The sequence below is a fragment of the Mesoplodon mirus genome, assembly GCF_964341445.2.
Source record: "Mesoplodon mirus genome assembly, chromosome: 14".
NCBI lineage: Eukaryota > Metazoa > Chordata > Mammalia > Artiodactyla > Ziphiidae > Mesoplodon > Mesoplodon mirus.
This window is the reverse complement of record NC_138990.1, coordinates 56,528,760-56,551,179: the sequence shown is the minus strand read 5'-3', so window position 1 is coordinate 56,551,179 and position 22,420 is coordinate 56,528,760. Positions and strand designations below refer to the sequence as shown.

The 22,420-nt window shown below is 39.7% G+C and overlaps 1 protein-coding gene across 4 annotated transcripts in view; it reads left to right on the top strand.

The window, feature by feature from the left end:
- Nucleotides 1–22,200, top strand: part of THUMPD2 (THUMP domain 2 tRNA and snRNA guanosine methyltransferase) — a 45,947-nt gene extending 23,747 nt beyond the window's left edge. For 3 of the 4 annotated variants that reach the window (XM_082641839.1, XM_082641838.1, XM_082641840.1), the window contains 4 exons: nt 1,338–1,409; nt 1,901–2,015; nt 14,772–14,880; nt 21,241–22,200. In XM_082641839.1, the coding sequence (XP_082497965.1) occupies nt 1,338–1,409; nt 1,901–2,015; nt 14,772–14,880; nt 21,241–21,565 (621 nt within the window). In that variant the 3' untranslated portion in view covers nt 21,566–22,200. The remainder of the gene's footprint in view (nt 1–1,337; nt 1,410–1,900; nt 2,016–14,771; nt 14,881–21,240) is intronic. The other variant, XM_082641841.1, reaches the window with a different exon arrangement.
- The last annotated feature ends 220 nt before the right edge of the window (nt 22,201–22,420 follow it).

Below are 22,420 nucleotides of genomic sequence, written 5' to 3'. Positions count from 1 at the left end.
CTGAATCTCCATCTACCAAATGTCTGTACTTAGGAGGTCACCGGCGTCCAGCCCACAGACTGTTCTTTTCTAACTTCTCTTGCTTCCTAGATGGCTTATCCAGTTTTGATGCTTTAAATACCATTTGCAAACTAACAACCACGGTTCCCAAATTTATATCTGTGGCCTGAACCTCTCCTCTGAACTCCAGATGCTTAAGTCCACTTGACATCCATGCTTGGTCTAAGAGGCATCTCAAAATGAACATGTCCAGACTACACTCTTGTCTCCTTTGTAGCTTTTCCTCCCCAACACTTCCCAGTTCAGTAACAGGCAGCTCGTCTTCCTGATGCTCAGGTCAAAAACTTCAGTCACTTCAGACCGTTGTCATTCTTTAACATGCCGCATGCCATCCATCCTGTTGGTTCTACCTTTAAAATATACCCAGAATCCAACTACTTCTCCCCATTTCCACCAGCGTCACTTTATTCAAGCCACCGTTATCTCTACCTGGATTCCCTAACTAGCCTCCCTGTAACACTCTTGCCCTTCTGTGATCCGTTCTCAGCAGAGCAGCCAGAATGATGCCTTTGAAATGTAACATCGTGTTACTCCTGCTCAGTTTCCCTCCGACAGCTTCCCACCCTTCAGCATAGAACCAGACCCCTTGTAACACCTACGAGATCTGACGTGGTGCGACCCCACCCCAGCCCCACTGCCCAGATGGGAGAGTTCTTAGTTTTTTCTCCACATTTCCTGTTCTCCTCTCAGGTACAGATAGGATGACACTTTCCTGGCCCCTTCAAATTGTGTGTGTCATGTGACTGACACGCTTTCCGCAATTAAATTTTGGTGGAAATGATGTATATCACTTCCAGATGGCACCTTTAAAAGCCAGTGCCCGATTCGTCTTGCTTTCTTTCCCTCTGCCACAGCGGTGGCCGTGCTCCAGGTGGTGACCACTTCACTGTTTGACTTGCTGAATGAGGAGCAGAAGCCCCCGGTGTCATTCTGTGGGCTTGGAGCCTGAGCCACACGGTGTTTTAAACCTGTAGGACTTGGTGGCTGTGACTGCACACGGTGTTATGCAGCCCATCTTGGTGGAGTAGTCTGGCCACCTCTCTGACGTAATTACCACCTTTCCCCTCTCGCTCACTGTGCTGTGGCCACACTGGTCTCCTTCCTCATCTTTAAATGTGTCAAGCATACCTGCACTAGGGCTTTAACTACCTGAAATTCCTAATAAAATATAGAAAGGAGTCTTTACTCTGAAATATTGATTCCTCAAGTGTTAGGTTTCTTTTGTAATACCTATTATAATAGATTTAATGATAGCAAATCAACATTTCTGTCTATAGGCTGGTGCAGTTGTTTTAGATCCAATGTGTGGACTTGGAACAATACTTTTGGAAGCTGCTAAAGAATGGCCAGTAAGTTCTAAAGTTTGGTAAACCAGGCAATGTTTTACGTTAATCAGTGTGTGTGTGTCTTCACTTACCGATTATTTACAGGTAGACTGTCTATTTAGGGATTATTTTTTAATTATACAAGTTGCTATATAACTGTAATAAAAATAGACTATGAAGGGTTAATTAAATTGCTGTGTTATTTCTTTAAATACTGTGATAAATTTAGGAAAATATGATAGAAATACAATAATTAGTCATGACCTAGATTATATAAATCCCTAAATTCCTTAGACGTTTGTAATTGTAAAATATTATTAACAGTTTTAAAAATTTTAACAAAAACTTCTCAATTTTTTGCCCATGAATGTCATTTTAAATATTCTAAATTTGTTTTAACCTGAATTAACAAATCTATTAATTTCATTTTCATCATTGAAAATGCAAGTAGATTTTCTTAACTACATAAAATATGGGTTTATTTATACTTATAATATGAATTTCTTCCCTCATAGGATGTGTATTACGTGGGTGCTGATGTCCGTGACTCACAGTTACTAGGTGCATGTGACAATCTGAAAGCTGCAGGCCTTAAGGATAAAATTGAGTTACTTAAAGTCTCTGTGATAGGTAAGATATTAAAAATGCAAACATTTGGGGTAAATGAACATTTGCAAATACGTTTAGAATCATAATATAAAACGAAACTCACTTTTCATATATAAAGGTTGAATTGTTTATACCCTGTAATATATCTGTGGCGCCAATACTCAGTTTATTTCCAATATGATAATTGTGACTTTTTAATTCTTCAAATGATTCATGATCAGGAACGGTATTTATGTAGTTTCCCTAAGCATGTAAGTAAAAGCATGCCTTCTTAAGATGTGTTTGTTGCATCTGAACCATTTCTCACATCATAACCAGGGATCACTTAGTATAGGCATAAAATAAACAGAATAATAATAATAATAGCTCTGTGGCTTCTTTCAGATAAAGTATATGAAATGTTTTGAATTATCTTACCTTCTCCTTGCCTCATTGGACAGTATTCCTGTGATATAGGGAGTGAGGTGACCAACTATCCCAGTTTGCTAAACCAGTACTACTTTCAGGGCTAAAACTGGGAAAGTCTGGGGCAAACCAGGACAATTGGTCACCCTGTGAGGTAGAGGGAAACCATAACTCCCAGTTTACTGATGGTGAATCAGCAGCAAGAAACATGATGAGGAATCAAGTCTGTGGAGTCCAAAATAATATTTCCCTAAGGCCCAAGGTATTTAGACTGTTTGAGAGAAGCCTCACATTCCTTCTTTTTTTCCCTTAGTGCACCTTTCTCCCTTAAAAGTGACCACATTTAATTCCCAGCTAAGAAACTCGTATTCTCTTGACATGAGAATGAGAATAGGTGGTAGGTAAGTCCCAGTATTGAATCTGTAGTCTAGAGGAACAGAATATTGTTTAAACAAATTTTTATTATAGTAGAAAAGTAGTAGAGATGAGTTATTAACAAGAAGAAAATATGAGGATAACTTTTATATAAATGCATAATAAAGCAGCGTCAAAGAAGAAATTGTACTATTGATTGAGATCTCATAGTTGTTTGCTATCAATGACTATCTTTTCAACCTTTCTGTCAAGGTTTTTAACGGGACTCTGTGCGTAAGACACAATTTTCTAGAGGAAGCCAAGGGGTGATTAGACTGAAATCAAGTTTTCATATACTCTAATTTCTTTAAGAAAGCTATTTTTTTGAGACATCAAGAAAAATGGAATAGCTCTATAAGTTGTTCCAGAGCAGTGGTTTTTCATACCCTGTACAATCTCCAAAGTGCCTTAACAGCATGACGAAGGAAGTACTGATTTGCCCATCAGAACGTTGCTGCGCTCCCAACTCCACTTTCATCAGTTCTCATGTCTGGGGCATTTCCCATAAGATTTCACTTTAAAATCAAGTATAAGTGCTCAACTGTTACTAAAAAAAAAAAAATTTTAAGAAAAAAGTTCTCTATGACACCAAATAGCCAAATAAATCCTACCTTTTTAAAAGATCACTCTTAACTGCTGTGTTAAGAAGAGACAATAGTAGGGCAAGGATTGGAACAAAGAGACTAGTTACAAGACTATTGCAATAATCCAGGTAAGAAATGGTGGCGGCTTGGGGCAAAGTGATATAGGTGGAGGTGTTAAGTAGAGGTCAGAGATATGTATGTATATTTTCTGAAGGTAGAACCAACAGGATTTGCTGGTGGATTAAATATGAGCAAAAGAACAAGGATGACTGAGCTTTCTGGCTTGAGCAGCTAGAGGGTGGTGTTGCCATTTACTGAGTTGGGGAAAACTGCAGGCGGAACAAGTTAGAGTTTAGGGCCTGTTCAGTTCCACATGATGATTAGACACCACATGGAGAAGATGTCAGTGTAGTAGGTCAGTATACAGACCTGGAGTTGAGGGGAGAAGATGGACATCACTAGTATAGATAACATTTAAATCCATGAGATCACCTGGGAAATAAGTACAAATAGAGAAAACAGAGGCTTTCTTTGAGGATGAGATGCTTAGAGTTCTGGAGGGTGAGAATCTAGTAAAGGAACAACCAGTGATGAGAAGGTAAGAGAGAATCTGAGGAAGAACCATCAGCTGTGGCAGATGCTGCTGGGCGTTGAAGCAAAATATGGCCTGGCTGTTTGCGTAGAGCAGCAGGAACATAGACCTGCCCGCCTGAGTGGGTTCTGGAGAGAATGGGGGAAGGTAACCTGCAGACGGCTGGTCCTGGTCATTCTTTTGGGCAGTTTGACAGGTAAGGGGAGCAGAGAGATGGGGCAGTAATAGAAAGTGGGGAGATTAGGGATCAAGCAGGGATTTTTTTGAAGATAGAATTCACTTTTTTAAAAAAGTACAACATGTTCTTATGCTAAAGAGAATGAACAGATAAACAGGAGAAACTCGACAGCATAAGAGAGAGAGACTTGCTCATCTGATACACTCACAGCCCCCAAGAAAGGATGGGACGCGGTGCACAAGTGGCGGGACGGGCACTCCTGCTGACGGGAAGGCAGAGCGCATGAGGATGGAAGTTGTAACAGGTCACACCAGACCAGGTGTGGCCATTATAGTGCACATTCCCTCAGCCTCTGTTGAGGCCGGATATTATCATTCTATTACGGTTTTTTAAACTCTTTACAAATCTGGTAAAAATTTGTAAAATTTACCTTTAATTACTAGTGAGATAAAACCTTTTTCACTTTATGTCATTTGTAGATTTTTCTTTTGTGAATTACTAGTTTTCAAGATAACTTTCTGGTGGAAAGAATAAAACATCTGTTTTAAATTATTTTAACATCACAGCCTTTTAATATTAAAAGTCAGTCTGGGGGGATTATATATCTTGTGTACATAGGGGCCAATATTAACTATTTAATAAGTACCCCTTCGTTGCATGCCTCTACTTTAGAGGTGGACATTCTAGCTAGATACAAGTGTTTATTTTCTTTTCTCTTTAACAACTTTATTCAAGTATAATGCTTTACAATGGTGTGTTAGTTTCTGCTGTATAACAAAGTGAATCAGCTATATGTATACATATATCCCCATATCCCCTCCCTCTTGCGTCTCCCTCCCGCCCTCCCTATCCCACCCCTCTAGGTGGTGACAAAGCACCGAGCTGATCTCGCTGTGCTATGTGGCTGCTTCCCACTAGCTATCTATTTTACATTTGGTAGTGTATATATGTCCATGCTACTCTCTCACTTCGTCCCAGCTTACCCTTCCCCCTCCCCGTGTCCTCAAGTCCGTTCTCTACGTCTGCATCTTTATTCCTGTCCTGCCCCTAGGTTCATCAGAACCATTTTTTTTTCTTTTAGATTCCATATATATGTGTTAGCATATGGTATTTGTTTTTATGTTTCTGACTTACTTCACTCTGTATGACAGACTCTAGGTCCATACACCTCACTACAAATAACTCAATTTCTTTTCTTTTTACGGCTGAGTAATATTCCATTGTATATATGTACCACATCTTCTTTATCCATTCATCTGTCGATGGACACTTAGGTTGCTTCCATGTCCTTCCTGGCTGTTGTAAATAGAGCTGCAATGAACATTGTGGTACATGAGTCTGTTTGAATTATGGTTTTCTCAGGGTATATGCCCAGTAGTGGGACTGCTGGGTTGTATGCTAATTCTATTTTTAGTGCTTTAAGGAACCTCCATACTGTTCTCCATAGTGGCTGTATCAATTTATATTCCTACCAACAGTGCAAGAGGGTTCCCTCTTCTCCACACCCTCTCCACATTTATTCTTTGTATATTTTCTTCATTAATTTGGTTTTACCTTTTAGAGCTCTAACCATAACTACAATTTAGAATTGTATTTCTACACAAGGATCTCACACCTCTTACTATAATGAGAGTACATATGAACTTCAGAATCAAACTGAGTATAAATCCTGGATCCACTGTTATTTCTTCACTATGGGGCCTTCAGCAAAACACTGGACCTCTCTGTATTTTCTCATCTATAATAAGAAGCTGGTACCTACTTCATAGGGCCGTAGTGAGAATTTATCATGTAACTACATGGAGCCCAGTGTCTGACACACAGCATGAATTAAAGACTTCTGTAAGCATGGATACATCTAGGAACATTAGTATTCAATGAAACTCCTACTGTGATTTGTGCTTTTGCAGAATCACTGTCTTCATTCTCTGTATGCATTAATGGCCTTATTTTTTTCTACTTTTTTAGTAACATTCACTTTATCTTATAACCCTCTACTAATATAAGATGAGATAATCCTTTAACATGCAGAAATTTTGCACATGTTTATTCCTAAGTTTTAATCATCATGAAAATTTGGAACCAAATGAATATTATGTTGCAGGCTATCTTAGGAAATAATTAGTCATTGATTAGGCTTTTTTTAAATCCACAGAAATACTTACATTCTCAGTATAATATATATACAGATTTGAGCAAAAGAAACACACGAATGATTAACTAAAATGACAAAATTATAGGCAGGTGAAAAAAGGGGAATGTTTTCACTCCTTCTAACTAGACATTCTATAGCCTGTCACATTCAGTGAAAGAGTGTATAATATTATTGGTAATAACTGTGCTTTGTTCTCAGTCACATCTCTGCCTTCGTCTCTACACTTGTAGATATAAGACATGCTTTTTTCTACACCCATAAGCTCCCCATAATGTGGTGGTTGCATTTTGTTTCTTATTAGTGTTAGTTTTCCTCTAATACCAGTCCTGCCCCTGCTCACCTGGCCCTCGGTATTCTATTCAGGTGTGTTGTGACTCACACCATATCCTGCAAGATTCATGAAGCTGCCAGGATGCCCTGGCATTTGGGGAGTCAGGGGGAAATGTAGGAAGTGATGGGTTAGGTGTGTGGGAAATAGGGGGTAAGAAGCTCACCACAGAGTTTGAGTGTTTTTGCTACAATGGCTTTATGGTTTATCATATGGTATAAATCCCTTTTTATCATTTGGTAATGCTACTATTCTGTAACAAACTCTTTCAGCAGCAGTTAGGTTTTAAAAGTGCATATTTAATGAAAAAGTAAGACTCTTTCAGCAGTAGTTAGGTTTTAAAAGCGCATATTTAATGAAAAAGTTTATATTTCTCAAGAAATCTGTTGATGAACAGATAACTTGAGTAAAATGTTTATTACCATTTATCATCCACTGTGAGAGCCATGATGATAGCACTAATCAAATGAAGTCTGTTCGTAGAAGCATCTAGCATTTACTTCAAAACTTAGTCATTATTTTAAGGAGACTGAGCCAAAGTTAAGTATTTATCACATGCAGCTGAAATAACTGCATTTAAATATCACCCTGTGAAGCATGACTTTTCATTTAGATCAAATGACCACTCTTCTAAATTAATTTTGCTCATTTTCAATTCCAAATTTTCTTATGTACATAAATAAAATGAAGCTATAGCTATTAATATGTTGATTCCATTAGCAGAAGACCTCTGCAGAAAGGTAGATATTGCCATTTTTGTATCAGTGTTATCAGATGCTTCAAAAAGAAGATCAGCTAAGTCAATTCCAGTAGTGGTTTAGCTTTTTTTTTACCCCAATTCTTAGAAATTTAGGAAGTTTTTCTGTCAGAAATGAAACATCTTTCATTATTTTGAATACTACTATAAATTCAGCTCAGCACTGCATGTGTGTCTGTTTAATGCATTATTTGGTGAACCACAGCATCATGGTGAAAATTAATGTTCTTATTAAATAAAGTAACCTGTGAAGCAGAAATGTACTTGGAATTCGACATGGTACCTACATAATTCATAATTACCTCCAAACAAGCTGTGATGTCCTGAATTGAAATAGAAACTTAAGTTATCAAAATAACAGGCTTTTAAAAAAAATTTTAATATACGCAGAGTAACTGAACTGCAGGCTATCTGTGATAAAGACGGTTGAATGCACAAAAAGTAACTCAGCATGACAGTACATGCTTTATTTGCTTGCCCATCATTAGGTAGGTTTAAAAATGTTTAAGCCTTTCAAGAATATAAAATGGGAAAAAGTCTCTTCAGCAAGTGGTGTTGGGAAAGTTTGACAGCTGCATGTAAATCAATAGTTAAAACACACCCTCAGAGCATGCCCAAAAATAAACTCAAAATGGCTTAAAGACTTAAACATAAGACACGACACTATAAAATTCCTAGAAGAGAGCATAGGCAAATCATTCCCTGACATAAATTGTACCAGTGTTTTCTTAGGTCAGTCTCCCAAGGCAATAGAAATAAAAACAATAACAAATGGGACCTAATCAAACTTGCAAGTTTTTGAACAGCAAAGGAAACCATAAAAAAAAAAAAAAAAGACAACCTACGGAATGGGAGAAGATATTTGCAAATGATGCATCTGACAAGGACTTAATCTCCAAAATATACAAACAGCTCATACAACTCAACAACAAAAAAAAACCCAATCAAAAAAGTGGGCAGAAGACCTTAATAGACATTTCTCCAGAGAAGACATACAGAAGGCCAGTAGGCACATGAAAAGGTGCCCAACATCACTAATTATTAGAGAAATGCAAATCAAAACTACAATGAGGTACCACCCCACACTGGTCAGAATGACCATCATTAAAAAGTCTGCAGGGCTTCCCTGGTGGCCCAGTGGTTGAGAGTCTGCCTGCCGATGCAGGGGACACGGGTTCGTGCCCCGGTCTGGGAAGATCCCACATGCCATGAAGCAGCTGGGCCCATGAGCCATGGCCGCTGAGCCTGTGCGTCCGGAGCCTGTGCTCCACAATGGGAGAGGCCGCAACTGTGAGAGACCCACGTACCGCCAAAAAAAAAAAGTCTGCAAACAACAAGTGCTGGAGAAGATGTGGAGAAAAGGGAACCCTCCTACACTGTTGGTGGGAATGTAAGTTGGTGCAGCAACCATGGAAAACAGTATGGAGGGTCCTCAGAAAACTAAAAATAGAATTACCATGTGATCCAGCAATCCCACTCCTGGACATATACTTGGACAAAAGTATAATTCAAAGAGATACATGCACCCCTGTGTTCATAGCACTATTCACAATAGCCAAAACATGAAGACAACCTAAATGTCCAACGACAGATGAATGGCTAAAGATGTGGTACATGTATATACAATGGAATATTACTCAGCTGTAAAAGAATGAAATAATGCCATTTGCAGCAACATGGATGCAACTAGAGATTACCATACTAAGTAAAGTAAGTCAGAAAGAGAAAGACAGGGACTTCCCTGGTGGTGCAGTGGTTAAGAATCTGCCTGCCAATGCAGGGGACATGGGTTCAAGCCCTGGTCCAGGAAGATCCCACATGCCATGGAGCAACTAAGCCTGTGCACCACAACTACTGAGCCTGTGCTCTAGAGCCCACAGGCCACAACTACTGAAGCCCGCGCACCTAGAGCCTGTGCTCCACAACAAGAGAAGCCACCACAATGAGAAGCCCACACACCACAACGAAGAGTAGCCCTCACTTGCTGCAATTAGAGAAAGCCCACGCTCAGCAACAAAGACCCAATGCAGCCAAAAGTAAAATAAATTTATTTTTTAAAAAAGACAAATACCATATGATATCACTTATATGTGGACTCTAAAATATGGCACAAATTAACCTATCTACAAAACAGACTCACAGACATAGAGATCAGACTTGTGGTTGCCAAGGGGGAGGGGAGAGGGAGCAGGATGGACTGGGAGTTTGGGGTTGGTAGATGCAAACTATTACATTTAGAATGGATAAACAACAAGGTCCTACTGTATAGCACGAGGAACTATATCCAATCTCCTGGGATAAACCATAATGGAAAAGAACATAAAAAAGAATGTATATATGTGTATAACTGAGTTACTTTGCTGTACAGTGAGATTGGCACAATACTGTAAATCAACTATACTTAAATGTTTTTTAAAATGTTGAAGCCTTTGAAGAATTACTTTGTAAATCAGCCAGGGTATCTTATAATTGTGCTATAAACTTTATAAAATAAACAAGTTGCCTAACTGCAGTTGCATTTTTTTCAAAATTCATTGGAAATCTGTAATCAAAGGATTCAACAAATGGAGTGCCAAAAACCTTAAGTTTTTGAAAGTTTTGATGAATCGCAGTTATTAAAAACAAAACTGGCAACTGGACATTAAAATCTATCCCTACAAACACCAAGGAAGAAATAAACAAATTAAAACAGTGAGAGCTCAATTATGCACAGTATTTATTCTGAAATTTGTAAATACACCTTGGGTATATTATAGGAAGAATCTTCTAATGGCTTCCTTAATTTTAATTGGATAAATGTATATTCTAGAATGGAATGGAATGAAATTGAGAAGGCTTAGATTTTATAGCCTCTAAATTTGGCATAACAATTAAAAGAATAATAGAGACAACTTATTTGCTTTTTGTGTTGTGAAAATATTTGTCAAAGGCACTCTGAATGGAGAGACTGTGAACTAGAGGGCCGATATATTTAAACTTTCCCTATGAAAAAAAATAGAATTGAGAGTCTCCTCCATTTAGCGAAATTTACTCTGAGCTCTACCATACTATCAACCACAAAAATGAAACTTTGAAGAATGTTGCAAGCAACTGTACAAAAAATATTAGAAGTCCATATTTTAAAAAAAATACTACCTTCTTCTGAAAAATGCCAGTGATGACATGGTATTAGAGCTGATGCATCTAAGAAACTGCTCAGCATTTGAGTACAGACCATAAATAAGTATTTCACTTATTTTTAATGTTAAATAATATTTTAAGTTTTTATTTAAAAGAAAAAACTTCAGGGCTTTCCTGGTGGTGCAGTGGTTGAGAGTCTGCCTGCCAATGCAGGGGACGCGGGTTTGTGCCCCGGTCTGGGAAGATCCCACATGCCGCGGAGCAGCTGGGCCCATGAGCCATGGCCACTGAGCCTGCGCGTCCGGAGCCTGTGCTCCGCAATGGGAGAGGCCACAACAGTGAGAGGCCCGCGTACCGCAAAGAAAAAAAAAAAAAAACTTCACTAACACAACATTGTAAATCAACTATACTCCAATAAAAAAATTAATTTAAAAAAACTTCACTATGCCAGATATGTTATTTTTTTAGGTTCACCATAATAATAAACCAATTTGTTAGACAATAAATATCTCAAAAAGTATATAATTTTATTTCTAACCTCTTTGTTCTCAAAAATGTTTCTGTTTGCTATAATGGAAAAGAATCTGGAAACGAATATATATATATATATATATATATTCTTTTATATATATATATAAACTGAATCACTGTGCTGTATACCTGAATCACTGTAAATCAACTATACTTCAATAAATAAATAAATAAATAAATAAATAAATAAATAAATAAATAAATAAATAAATAAATATAGATTTCTGTTTGGACTATAAATTAAATGGTGACCAGATCCAGATGCCAAACTACATTTTGCATATTCAGGACTCATTATGGATTAAGAAGACAGATTGAAACTTCAACTTCATTGAAGTATTTGTATTCTCTTGTATTTAATGAAATCAGAAAAAGAATAGTATAAATAAAAGGGAAAAATTTCACCAGAAGCAACCAGATAAGTAAAGCGCATAATCTAATGCAATAAACTTCAAAATCTGGCCATGATGGAAAGAAACAGAAAGTGGTAGAGCAACAGCCAGTGGAATAGTGGCTACTTACAAGGTTACTGAGGCAACGTGGGACCCAGAAATATCACGCCCAACCAAGATGTCATTTTACTATAGAGATATTTTCAAATATAAAAAAGTTCAGTCAACATTTCACTAAGAAGCACTTTTGAGGGGGGAAAAAATTAATAAAATCCAGATATTAAGAGATGAACCAGCTGAGGAATAGAGAAAGCCAAAGTAAAATGGTCATGAGGATTGAATCAAATATACAACCAATTTTGAACAACTGAGAATTACAAGACAGAATGCGATTGTTATAAACCTGGACGATGCAAAGAACAACAAACAAAGTACAATGAAAGAAAATAGAAGAAGGGTGTGCCCAATTTTATAAAAGTGCTCAATTTACCTTGTCTCTTGTCTAAGTAGACACATGGAAAGATATCTTAAAGGCTCTTAAAACCTTTTGGAAGAAAACATCTTAGGGCCATAATCCTGGTTTTAAGCAGTTCTTACTCATTTTTCTCCCAGAAGGAGGGAGTAAATAGGACAGTTTTTGTTCAAGACATACCAGCCTTTTAAAAATTTTTTCATGTTCTTGAATCATCCTACAGAGATGTAAAAAAGAGATGATTTTTTTACTTGTTTGTTTTGAGTTGTTTCTATTTCAGAATTTTATCTCCTTAATTACAAACTCTTTGTTCACAGGCAGTTTAAACATTTAATAATTTAAAAGATTTTACTGCATGTTTAATCTTACGGGTCAAGTGCTCGTGATTTTCGGAGTTTCTGCATCAGAAACTCTGGAGGCGGGGCCAACAGTCTGTGTTCCACCAAAGCCCTTCAGTCGATTCTGATACGCACTAAATAGGTTTGGCTGGGGGCCCTGAGAGTTTGCATTTGTAGTTCCCAGGTGATACTGATGCTGCTTCTCTGGGGACACACTTTAAGAACCACTGCTAAAGGGAAGGTGAGTTGGAAAGAGGCCCATCTGGAAGTAGTTGCCCCACTTAGGCCTTTGAGGCGCTGTGACAAGGAATTGCTAAGTTCTGCAGAGCTTCCCTGAAGGATGCTGACCCACTGGTCTCCACCTGGCTGTCATCTCCTTATACACCTCAGAGAGGACATTGTAAATAATGACAATAGCTGACAGTTACTGAGTGCTCATTACATGCCAGGTTTAAATACTTTCCGTGAGTTCCTCGCTTGTTAACTTCTGAGATGGGTAGTCTTATCCCATTTTACAGATGAGAAAACCGAAGCAATAATTTCCCAAAGTCACATAGCCAGTAAGTGGCAGGGCCAAATGCAAGCTGTCTGATGCCAGAGACTACACAACAAAAGCCACATCAACAGAAGTTCATATTATTTTATGTTCTATTGGAAGATGACACCACTCAGTTCTAGAACTTCGTAAAAAAGTTACTCTCGGGGCCTCCCTGGTGGCGCAGTGGTTGAGAGTCCGCCTGCCGATGCAGGGGATACGGGTTCGTGCCCCGGTCTGGGAGGATCCCATATGCCGCGGAGCGGCTGGGCCCGTGAGCCATGGCCGCTGGGCCTGCGCATCCGGAGCCTGTGCTCCGCAACGGGAGAGGCCACAACAGTGAGAGGCCCGCATACCGCAAAAAGAAAAAAAAAAAAAAAGTTACTCTCTTCTATATCAGTGAAGTTTATTCCTTCAGCTTCTAAAATGATTTAAAGCAGTTCAGCAAATTATATGATACAGAGTAGAAAAGTTACAAATAGGGCTTCCCTGGTGGCGCAGTGGTTGAGAGTCCGCCTGCCGATGCAGGGGACACGGGTTCGTGCCCCGGTCCGGGAGGATCCCGCGTGCCGCGGAGCGGCTGGGCCCGTGAGCCATGGCCGTTGAGCCTGCGCGTCCGGAGTCTGTGCTCCGCGGCCGGAGAGGCCACAACAGTGAGAGGCCCACGTACTGCAAAAAAAAAAAAAAAAAAAAAAAAAAGAAAAGTTACAAATAAAAATAGACACCAACCAGAAGGGGAAAAAATGTTACCAAATCTGAAGATGGGCAACTCATGTATGAGTGTGTGTTTAAGTAGACAAAAGACTTGGGCTTAATCTCAGGAGTAAGTTACTGCCTGGTTCCTCATGTAGAAACGTTTGATAACCATGTCTGTTCATTGTCTTCAGTAGTTTCACAAAAAGTATAGTTAACAGTGTTCAAATGGATGTGTCCTATATCAGTAACCTAAAACCAAAGGCATGAAGTCAAAACGTGACCTGGAGAAAAGATTTCCTGCCTAGTCCGAACAGAATATTAGCCCGTTACTTGTTTTCTAACAGCCTGCTCTTCTAATCTCAGGTAAGGTCAGAACTAGGAAAGATTAGCAAGTGTTCATTAGATTTTCCCAGATAACAGGATTTTTTATTTTGTTTTTAAATTTCCTGCCAACAAAAATTTGTATTGTATTCAGATAGTAAAGACTATTTAAATTCTATTGCGCTTCTATAGAATTAGATGCTTTCCAAAATAAAAATGATTATCTAACTTAGTTTAGATGGTGGTGGAAGTAAAATAATTGGAAAGTGAAAAGTATACTCAGAAAATGTGGAAGTTAAGATTGGGTGTAGGTAAGATTACCTTATGGTAATCTAATTTCTGAGAATAAGATGTAAAGTTGAGAAGGAAATTTAGATTTGATAATCAAACACTGTATTTTGTTTTAGAGATGATATTCATTTTGTTGATTATTGATTATTTAGCCTTTTCTCTAGTCTTAGGACTTAAGTAGATGTTCTTAACCCTTTGAGTCTCCTTTAAAAACACAATGAAAGCTATGGGCCACCTCTCTTAAAAACAAATAGATCATGCAAAATTTTATATATGATCATGAAAAGAAAAATGAAAGTTATAGGACGTAATTTTGTAAAAGGTCTTTCTAGACATCCTAATATATTTCTTCTTGGATCTAGTATCTATTCATGTAATATGTTTAAAGAGTTGAATTTTCTGGTTAATTTAAAATTCTGCTTATGTCATATTTTATTACAACAATACCTAAAAAAACACTTTTCAAAGAACGGAATACAACAACTATGCCATCTATCTTTAGTGATTATGAAAGCCTTTCAGGATCTTGTAATTCCTTAGAAACAATATTAGCAACCCTAAATTTTATTTAATATGCAAAAATAATCCAGTGTACTTCAGTTTTCTCATATTTAGGTTGCAAATGTTTGAACTTACTGCAACAAGATTCTCTCATTTTTGTGTTTCAGAATTACCATTGCCTTCAGAAAGTGTCGATATTATTATTTCCGATATTCCATTTGGGAAAAAGTTTAAATTAGAAAAAGACATCAAACACATTATACAAGAAATGGAAAGGTAAGTTGTTGAATTTATTTCCATAATTTTTGAGCTATTGGGCATTTAACCAAAATGTATCGTAGCTCTTAAGATTTGATTGCATTTTAGTAATTTCCCAATTTTTATAGCTTAATTTTCTAAGGTTTCAAATCAGAACTTTATATTTGAAATAGTTATTCTATATCATCATACTGTAAGTTTATTCAGGAAAAGATATTAATTTTTCATTACTGCCTGAAATTTGAATATGTAAAACAATGACATATTTCAGTTTCTGAGCTAGTTAATTTACATACTTACTTCTAATTCTCCCCAAAACCCTGCCTCCTTTGTGTTAATCCCCCACACTTTACTGGAGAGAACCTGGGACCCAGAAAGATTATCTTTCTCAAGATCACAGAACTACTAAGCAGCAGAACAGAATTTACATACAGAACATTCAGTCACATAGAATGGACACCTTCATTGTTGATTGTTAAATGAAAATGCAAAGGTGCTCTTCATGTAGTGATTCTAAGGTCAACCTCAGGGAAAGTATTTCTTGGAGAGGTTCAAACAGTGAGGCCTGAATATGTATTTTCCTGATCATTTCAGTTGATAAAAGGGAGAACCTTTCACAGAGGAAAGAAAGGACATGGATAAGGAGTCAGTTCACATTAAATTGTCTCAACTGAGCATTTGATGGTGCAGGATAACATACACGGTCAAGAGCCTGTATGTAATCCTGTTACGCAGTTACCTAACTCATGACATCACCTGGGATCTCAGCACCTGTAATTCAGACATTTCCTGAGCTCCTATATCCCCTTATATGTGCCTGACAGCACATTCCCCTCGAGATGTTGTAACTCTGACTTCATTTTAACATCACTTCAGGAGCTTCTGAAAAATACTGATGCCCATCCTCCACTCCTCCCCACGAAGGCTAACTTAACTGGTCCGGGGTAGAATCTGGGCGTTGGTATTTCTTAATGGCCCCCGAGGTGATTCTGTTGTGCCGCCAGGGTTAATAACCACAGCCTTTGCTGGCGAGGTAACTCACCAGGTATACTATGAAGCCAGCTCGTTGTGAGATACTACTCTGGGAGCATGTTACACTTAATATGGAAATTTACAGTTAACCTGAACTTTCCACCAGAGATGGTGGCTTAGCTTACCTGACGATCTAGTGCTGTATATTTTAAACATTTCCACAAGTCAGTGGAGGGCAGTGTTTGGAGTAGACAGTCTCTTCAGCTTTAGTAAAATTAGACCAGCCTCACTTTCTCTAGACCAGTTTTGGTTTTTGTTCTAGGTAACTGAAAATGAGGCAGTAATAGATATGACTGCCCTCACATTGTTTCAGGAAATTTAAATTTTTACCTGAGAATCAGGAAGACGTTCAAGATTTCCCACATAATTCAGGTGCCTCCATAGAATCAAAGTTTATGTATTTGTACATAAGGAACTTTCCCTGCTCCTGTGACCAAGCTTCCTTGCCACCTGCCCTCAGCCTTTATCGTTTGGCCTTTGACTTTTCTGGTTTGAGGTTTTATACAGGCTGTGTAGTGTAATGTAGTGGTGAAGATCACTGGCTTTGGAGCCAGAATACCTGGGCTGTAATCTTGGCTCTAGTACTCAGTAGTTCTTCTGTCACAGGCACGTTGCTTAACCACCCTGTGCCTCATCTTTAAATAACAGTACCTACTTCATAGCATTGTCCTGAGGAGTCAGTGGATTTAAAGCTCTTAGAACAGTGCTAGGCACCTAGAAATGCTGTGAGCTCTTTGTTAGTGTAAACCACTTCCAATGCTTTGGGAAAGTAGATGGGGCTATATGTAAATATATATAAGTACACATACCTTTTTTTTCCCAGTGGTTTACCAATAGTTTAAGACTCTAGATAGAAAATGGAAGGGAGTGGAGGGGGAATTGTGTTAGTAAAAACAAGAAAAAATACAAGAGGTCAGTAAACCTGTTTACAATAGGCAATGGAAATAGTTGGCCCTGAATGTCAAACAGCACTGGATTCTTCAAGAAAGAACATGCAATCAGAATTTTAAATTCCAGACAGATAATTGCTCTGGTCAATTATTTCCTCCTTCAATTTACTTCAGCAGTAACAATTTCATGTATGTAAAGTGCTTCAGAGAAGTATAATATTTGCGCTTTCCTCTCAAATACAACCATGTAAAACACATGAGCAAAATTAGAAATTAAACTTGCTAAGCTTGAAGGAAGAAGTCACTACATCCCCAAAAGACTTGAGGTGGATTCATGGAAGAAACATGATTTCAATGAAATTTAGAAATTTGCAAAGAATAAAAACGGAGACCACACCATGTTTTATACATACAGATATTCAACAAGTATTTCTCGAGTAAATAGTGAAGCAAAAAGCGTGTTCAAAAAACAGTGAGTAGGACTTCCCTGGCGGCGCACCGGTTGAGAATCCCCCTGCCAATGCAGGGGACACAGGTTTGAGCCCTGGTCCGGGAAGATCCCACATGCCACGGAGCAACTAAGCCTGTGCGCCACAACTACTGAGCCTGCGCTCTAGAGCCCACCACAACTACCGAAGTCCGCGCACCTAGAGCCCGTGCTCCGCGACAAGAGAAGCCACCGCAATGAGAAGCCCTCACACCGCAACGAAGAGTAGCCCCTGCTCACCGCAATTAGAGAAAGCCCGCGTGCAGCAATGAAGACCCAACACAGCCAAAAAATAAATAAATTAAGGTTATAAAAAAACACCTCATTTAAAAAGAAAATGAATATACCAGACTGCTTGGAGCAGAGATTAGTGGTAGAAGGTTAAGGCCTAATGCTTTCCAAGTTCAAATAATTTGGGTATTTGTATCACCTACCCCTAGTCTTGCAGGTTCACATGCAAAAGAGAAATCTCTTTTGTGTTGTTTGATACAGAGTTTCCCCCAACTTATTGACCACATAATTCTTGTTGGGTTTTTTTAGCAAGAAATAATCTCTCATACTACACTAGTGTTCAGAGGAATACAGTTGGGGAAATGTTGCTTTATAACTTCTGAATAGCTTTCTTAGTAAGAAATTATGTGTATATGATCATGGAAAGTTGCCTAGAAGAACATTTATCAAAAATGTTCATCTCTGAGTGGCAGGATTTCAGGTGATTTTTACTTTCTTATTTTCTCCATTATGTGAAAAAATTTACAATAAATTAATTGGTGAATGTCCTGCGAGACACTGTTCCATGGACATACACACAAATAGATAACATGTCTTCAATTCTAGCCATACATAAATAGGATCATCCTTAATTTACTGCACTATATAACCTTTTTTTTTTCCACTCAAAAAATATGTCATGAATCTCCTTTCTGATCAGTTGTTATAATGTACCTGATACACCATTATGTAGCCTGTATACATAATAGGGATGAGCATTTAGGTGACTCCCACTTTTTCATTTTTATAAAGAACAACGCTCTGAACATCTTTGCACCAAACAGTTTTTCAAACTTACTGTAATAACCAAGTTACTTAAAACCACGGTGCCTATGGGGCCTCCCTGGTGGCGCAGTGGTTGAGAGTCCGCCTGCCGATGCAGGGGATGCGGGTTCGTGCCCCGGTCTGGGAGGATCCCATATGCCGCGGAGCGGCTGGGCCCGTGAGCCATGGCCGCTGGGCCTGCGCGTCCGGAGCCTGTGCTCCGCAACGGGGGAGGCCACAACAGTGAGAGGCCCGCATACCGCAAAAAGAAAAAAAAAAAAAAAAAACCACGGTGCCTCAGTTTCTTCATCTGCAAAATGGCTGTGCTAACAGAATATACTTGAATTCTGAGGACTGAATGATATATAATACAAAGCATTTAACACAGTGGCTGGCACATAGTAAGTACTCAATAAATATTAGCTGTCGCTGCCATTATTGTCACTGTTATTATACTACTGCTTCTGCTTCTACTCTTATATCTTAGAATAATTTCCTAGAAGTGAGATTGCTGGGTCAAAGGTTATGTACATTCCATATTTTTGATACATTATTGCTAAACTACTGTCAAGAAAGTTATACGAGTTTTTGTCTTTGGAAGTACTCATTTTCTCCTAAATCTGGCCATCCTACGTATGGTCGTCTTTTTATTTTTGTTAATGTGGTAGGTAAAAAGTTGTATCTCATTTATTATCTTAATGACGTTTTCTCCTGTGTTTAGAGATACTTGTATGGTTTTTGTGTCTGTACCCTGGGACGGCCACATCTGTCCTCATCTCGCCCCCTCCTCTCCCAGTAGCCTGGGTTTATCCCCTTGGTTCCTACCTCCTCAAGGACCGTTCTCTGCCCACTTCTCATCCTTATCTTCAACCTGTTCATCTCCTCGTTCTTCCCAGATCCAGCCATCCCTTCCCAGGACACTTCTGTGGCCTTGCATATCCGCCCGCTGTACTAGGCACTGGGGCTTTGGCTGTGAACAGGACAGAGCCTCTGCCCACGTGGGGCTGGCACTCCAGCGTGGGAAGACAGATCATGAGTAAATCAGCAGGATAATTTCACATCATGATTGATACCAAGAAGGAAACTAAAAAGGACATTTTCGCCAGAGAGTGACTAAGAGAGAAGCAGTGGCTACCTTAGATATATGCTCAGGAAAGGCCTCTCCAAGGAGATGGTGTTTGACCTCTGGGACAAAGGAGTGGGTGTCATTGCCACACGAACAACAGGGATGCACGTCCTGAGGCGAGAAGGGAGGTTGGTGTGTGTAAAGCAGAGTGGGCAAAGGGAAGCAAGCAAGTGGGAGATGAGAGTTTCTTGGAAGTATAACGGAAGAGAGAGAGGTCTCAGGGATTTGCAGTTGTGTCCTGTGTGGAAACCGGGAAGGGGAGGTGGGGAGATGGTGACAGGAATGGGAACCAGGCCTGTCAGGTGGCGCTAGTGCCGGAGAAGCACGAGCATAGGCTGAAGTGGATGAATCTGTGATGTCGTTTGGAGGCGGACTCATCTAGAGGGTCTGACTGTTTAGATAAGGGAAAGCTGCTTAAGCTCCTGACGTCTTTGCTGGGCGTGGCAGGGGGTTCCCTTTAAGTCTTGGTCCTCTAGCTGCCGCCCGGTTTCCTTACCTCTGCAGCCAAGCTTCTTCAAAGAGAAGTCTACACTCGCCATCCCTGCTTCCTCACCTTCCCGCCCCCCATTGACTCCAGCAGACCAGCACTGGCTCCTGCCCTCGACTAAGATTGCTGCGTCGCTTGTTAGTCCTGTAGCATTTGACGCTGTTGAGACTATTCACTCCTTTCCTGAAACTCTACTCTTCTGGCTTCCATGACATCACCGTGGTCCAGACTTTCTCTGAGGCTGTTTCATGGGCTCTCCCTCCTTCCTTGAATGTTAAGTCTGTTCCTTGGCCCCTTGTCTGTCCTCTCTCTGTTCTGCACCCCAGATGATCTCGTGCCCCATTATGGCTCCATCTGCCATTTACTACTGGAAACTGTGAAATCTCCACCTCGAGCGCTGGTCTTTCTCATCACCAGCAGGCTGGACGTCCAGCTGTCCGTCGGCCCCCAAACTCGGCACGTCACAAACGGAGCTCTTGCCCTGCCCCTCCTCCCGCCCCCCTCTGACCTGCCGTTGAGCTGAAGCACTTCCAGGGCCTCCTGCTCTCCGCTGCTCTTTGTCTTGGCTCCCTTCTCGGCCTCCAGCACCCCCCTTGCTCTAGTCCCGCCCTGTCCCTCAGCCCGGCCCACGCCTGGGTGTCCTTCACACCCGCTGCAGGTATTCTCATCCCCTGGGGCTCTTCCCCACTCTCAGTGCTGGGTGTGGGCCCCAGCTAAGGTGCTCCCACAGCGCCTCACTCTTCAACTCTTCCCTTGCCTCTCTCTCCCACTGTTCAGTCCTCTCTTCAGCAACTCGGGGGATAGTATGTCCTTCATCACTTTTTCCACAGAAGTGCCATGCAGACTTCGGTCAGATGATTGAGAAAATGAATTCTCCTCCACAAGCTGACATCTCAAGGTCTTCCCTTCTTTTTCTGATCTTCCCTTTTGCCCTGTCTTTGTTCATGTCCTCACTCCTTCCTGGTGACTCTCTCCTGCCATCAGCCTGCTGCCTTTCACATGCGCCGATTCCTCGGGATTCTTTCATTTGCCTTTTCCTTTGTACCATCATTTGTTAAACTGTGACTACACATTACTTTGAGGCTTGCCTTTTAAATAGAGTAAAAATAGATAATTAAAGCAGATTTGTACTGGTGATTTCATAATTACTATAATGAATATGCATTATGGAAGATACCACCTAATTATCAAAATCCTCACATTTAAATAGATAAAATTAAATTTCAGATCAAAAACACCAAGTATTTTAAACAAAGTGGGATTGTGTGCTGTCTACAAAGGGGGAAATACTCCTACCAATTACCATTTTTTTTTGTCACAGAGTGCTTCGTGCTGGCGGGACCATTGTGTTGTTGCTTAGCGAAGATCACCACAGGCGCCTTAAAGGTTGTGAAGAGAGCAGCGTCCCTTTGAATTCCACGGGCAGCCGCACAGATAAACCTGGAAGCATGGAGTGCTTGAATCCTGAAGAAAAAGCTGTCATATCAGAGCCAGCGTCATCCTCATTTGCAGCCAGTAACCAGGAGTGCTTGGACGGAATGCCGCCGTTCGGCTCTTTGGTGCCAGTGGAATGCTACAGAGTTAGCCTTGGAAAAACAGATGCGCTCATATACAAATATAAGAAGTCGCACTCCCCTGGGCAATAGCAGGCTTGCTACTGTAAACCAGGTTCAAGTCCTTATACGTCAGCTGTACAGAGTAGAAGATGGTTGTCTCTGGAATCTTGACAGTGCCAGAGGCTTCCAAGTAAACAGACTCCCCTAAGACAGGGCCGTGGCTGCTGGACACCTGTTCTTAATAAGAGCTTCTGTTTTACACTCTAAAGAGTGTTTCTGACAAAGAAACACTGGTTCACTGATATGCTCAAATGGATATTTGAACTAAAGGACTCTTAAACTTCGCCTCCTGTCAGAATATGAAAAGGTCTGCTCTGCTTGCACTATTTATGAGCAGAAGATTCAACTTCAAAAGTTTCAGAGGCTCAGCATATATATCTCATCACAAGTTTAGTAATATTTTCACTATCACATTTTTTGAAATGTAAAAACTTTTATGTTTTGATATCAACTTCTTTTGATATTAAACTTGATTTTATGAACCTGTCATTTTCTTCTCTGTTGGAATGAAAATAACTTTTATTTGCAGTACATTTTATATGTCCCATATTATGTAAAACATCAGTGGGAATAATAATATGAATTAAGCCAATATCCTCCAACATGACGGAAGATAAACTTTGTTTTTTTGGTGAAAGTATTAATAAATTGTCACCTCATTTAAATTGAATGCATTCTTTGTGTTCAGTACTTAAACAGGAAATTGAAGAAAAATATGATTTCGTTTTTTTCAGTAGCCCAATGTAGTGACTTAGCTTTGTGGCTGCTTTAGTACCATCTGAACAACCTTTCCACACTGGAGAAAATTCTCACCTTGTGAATCCCACCTCTCCAAAATAGAAGCAAACACTTGTTTTCCAGCTAGGGTGTGGCATGTAACCTAGG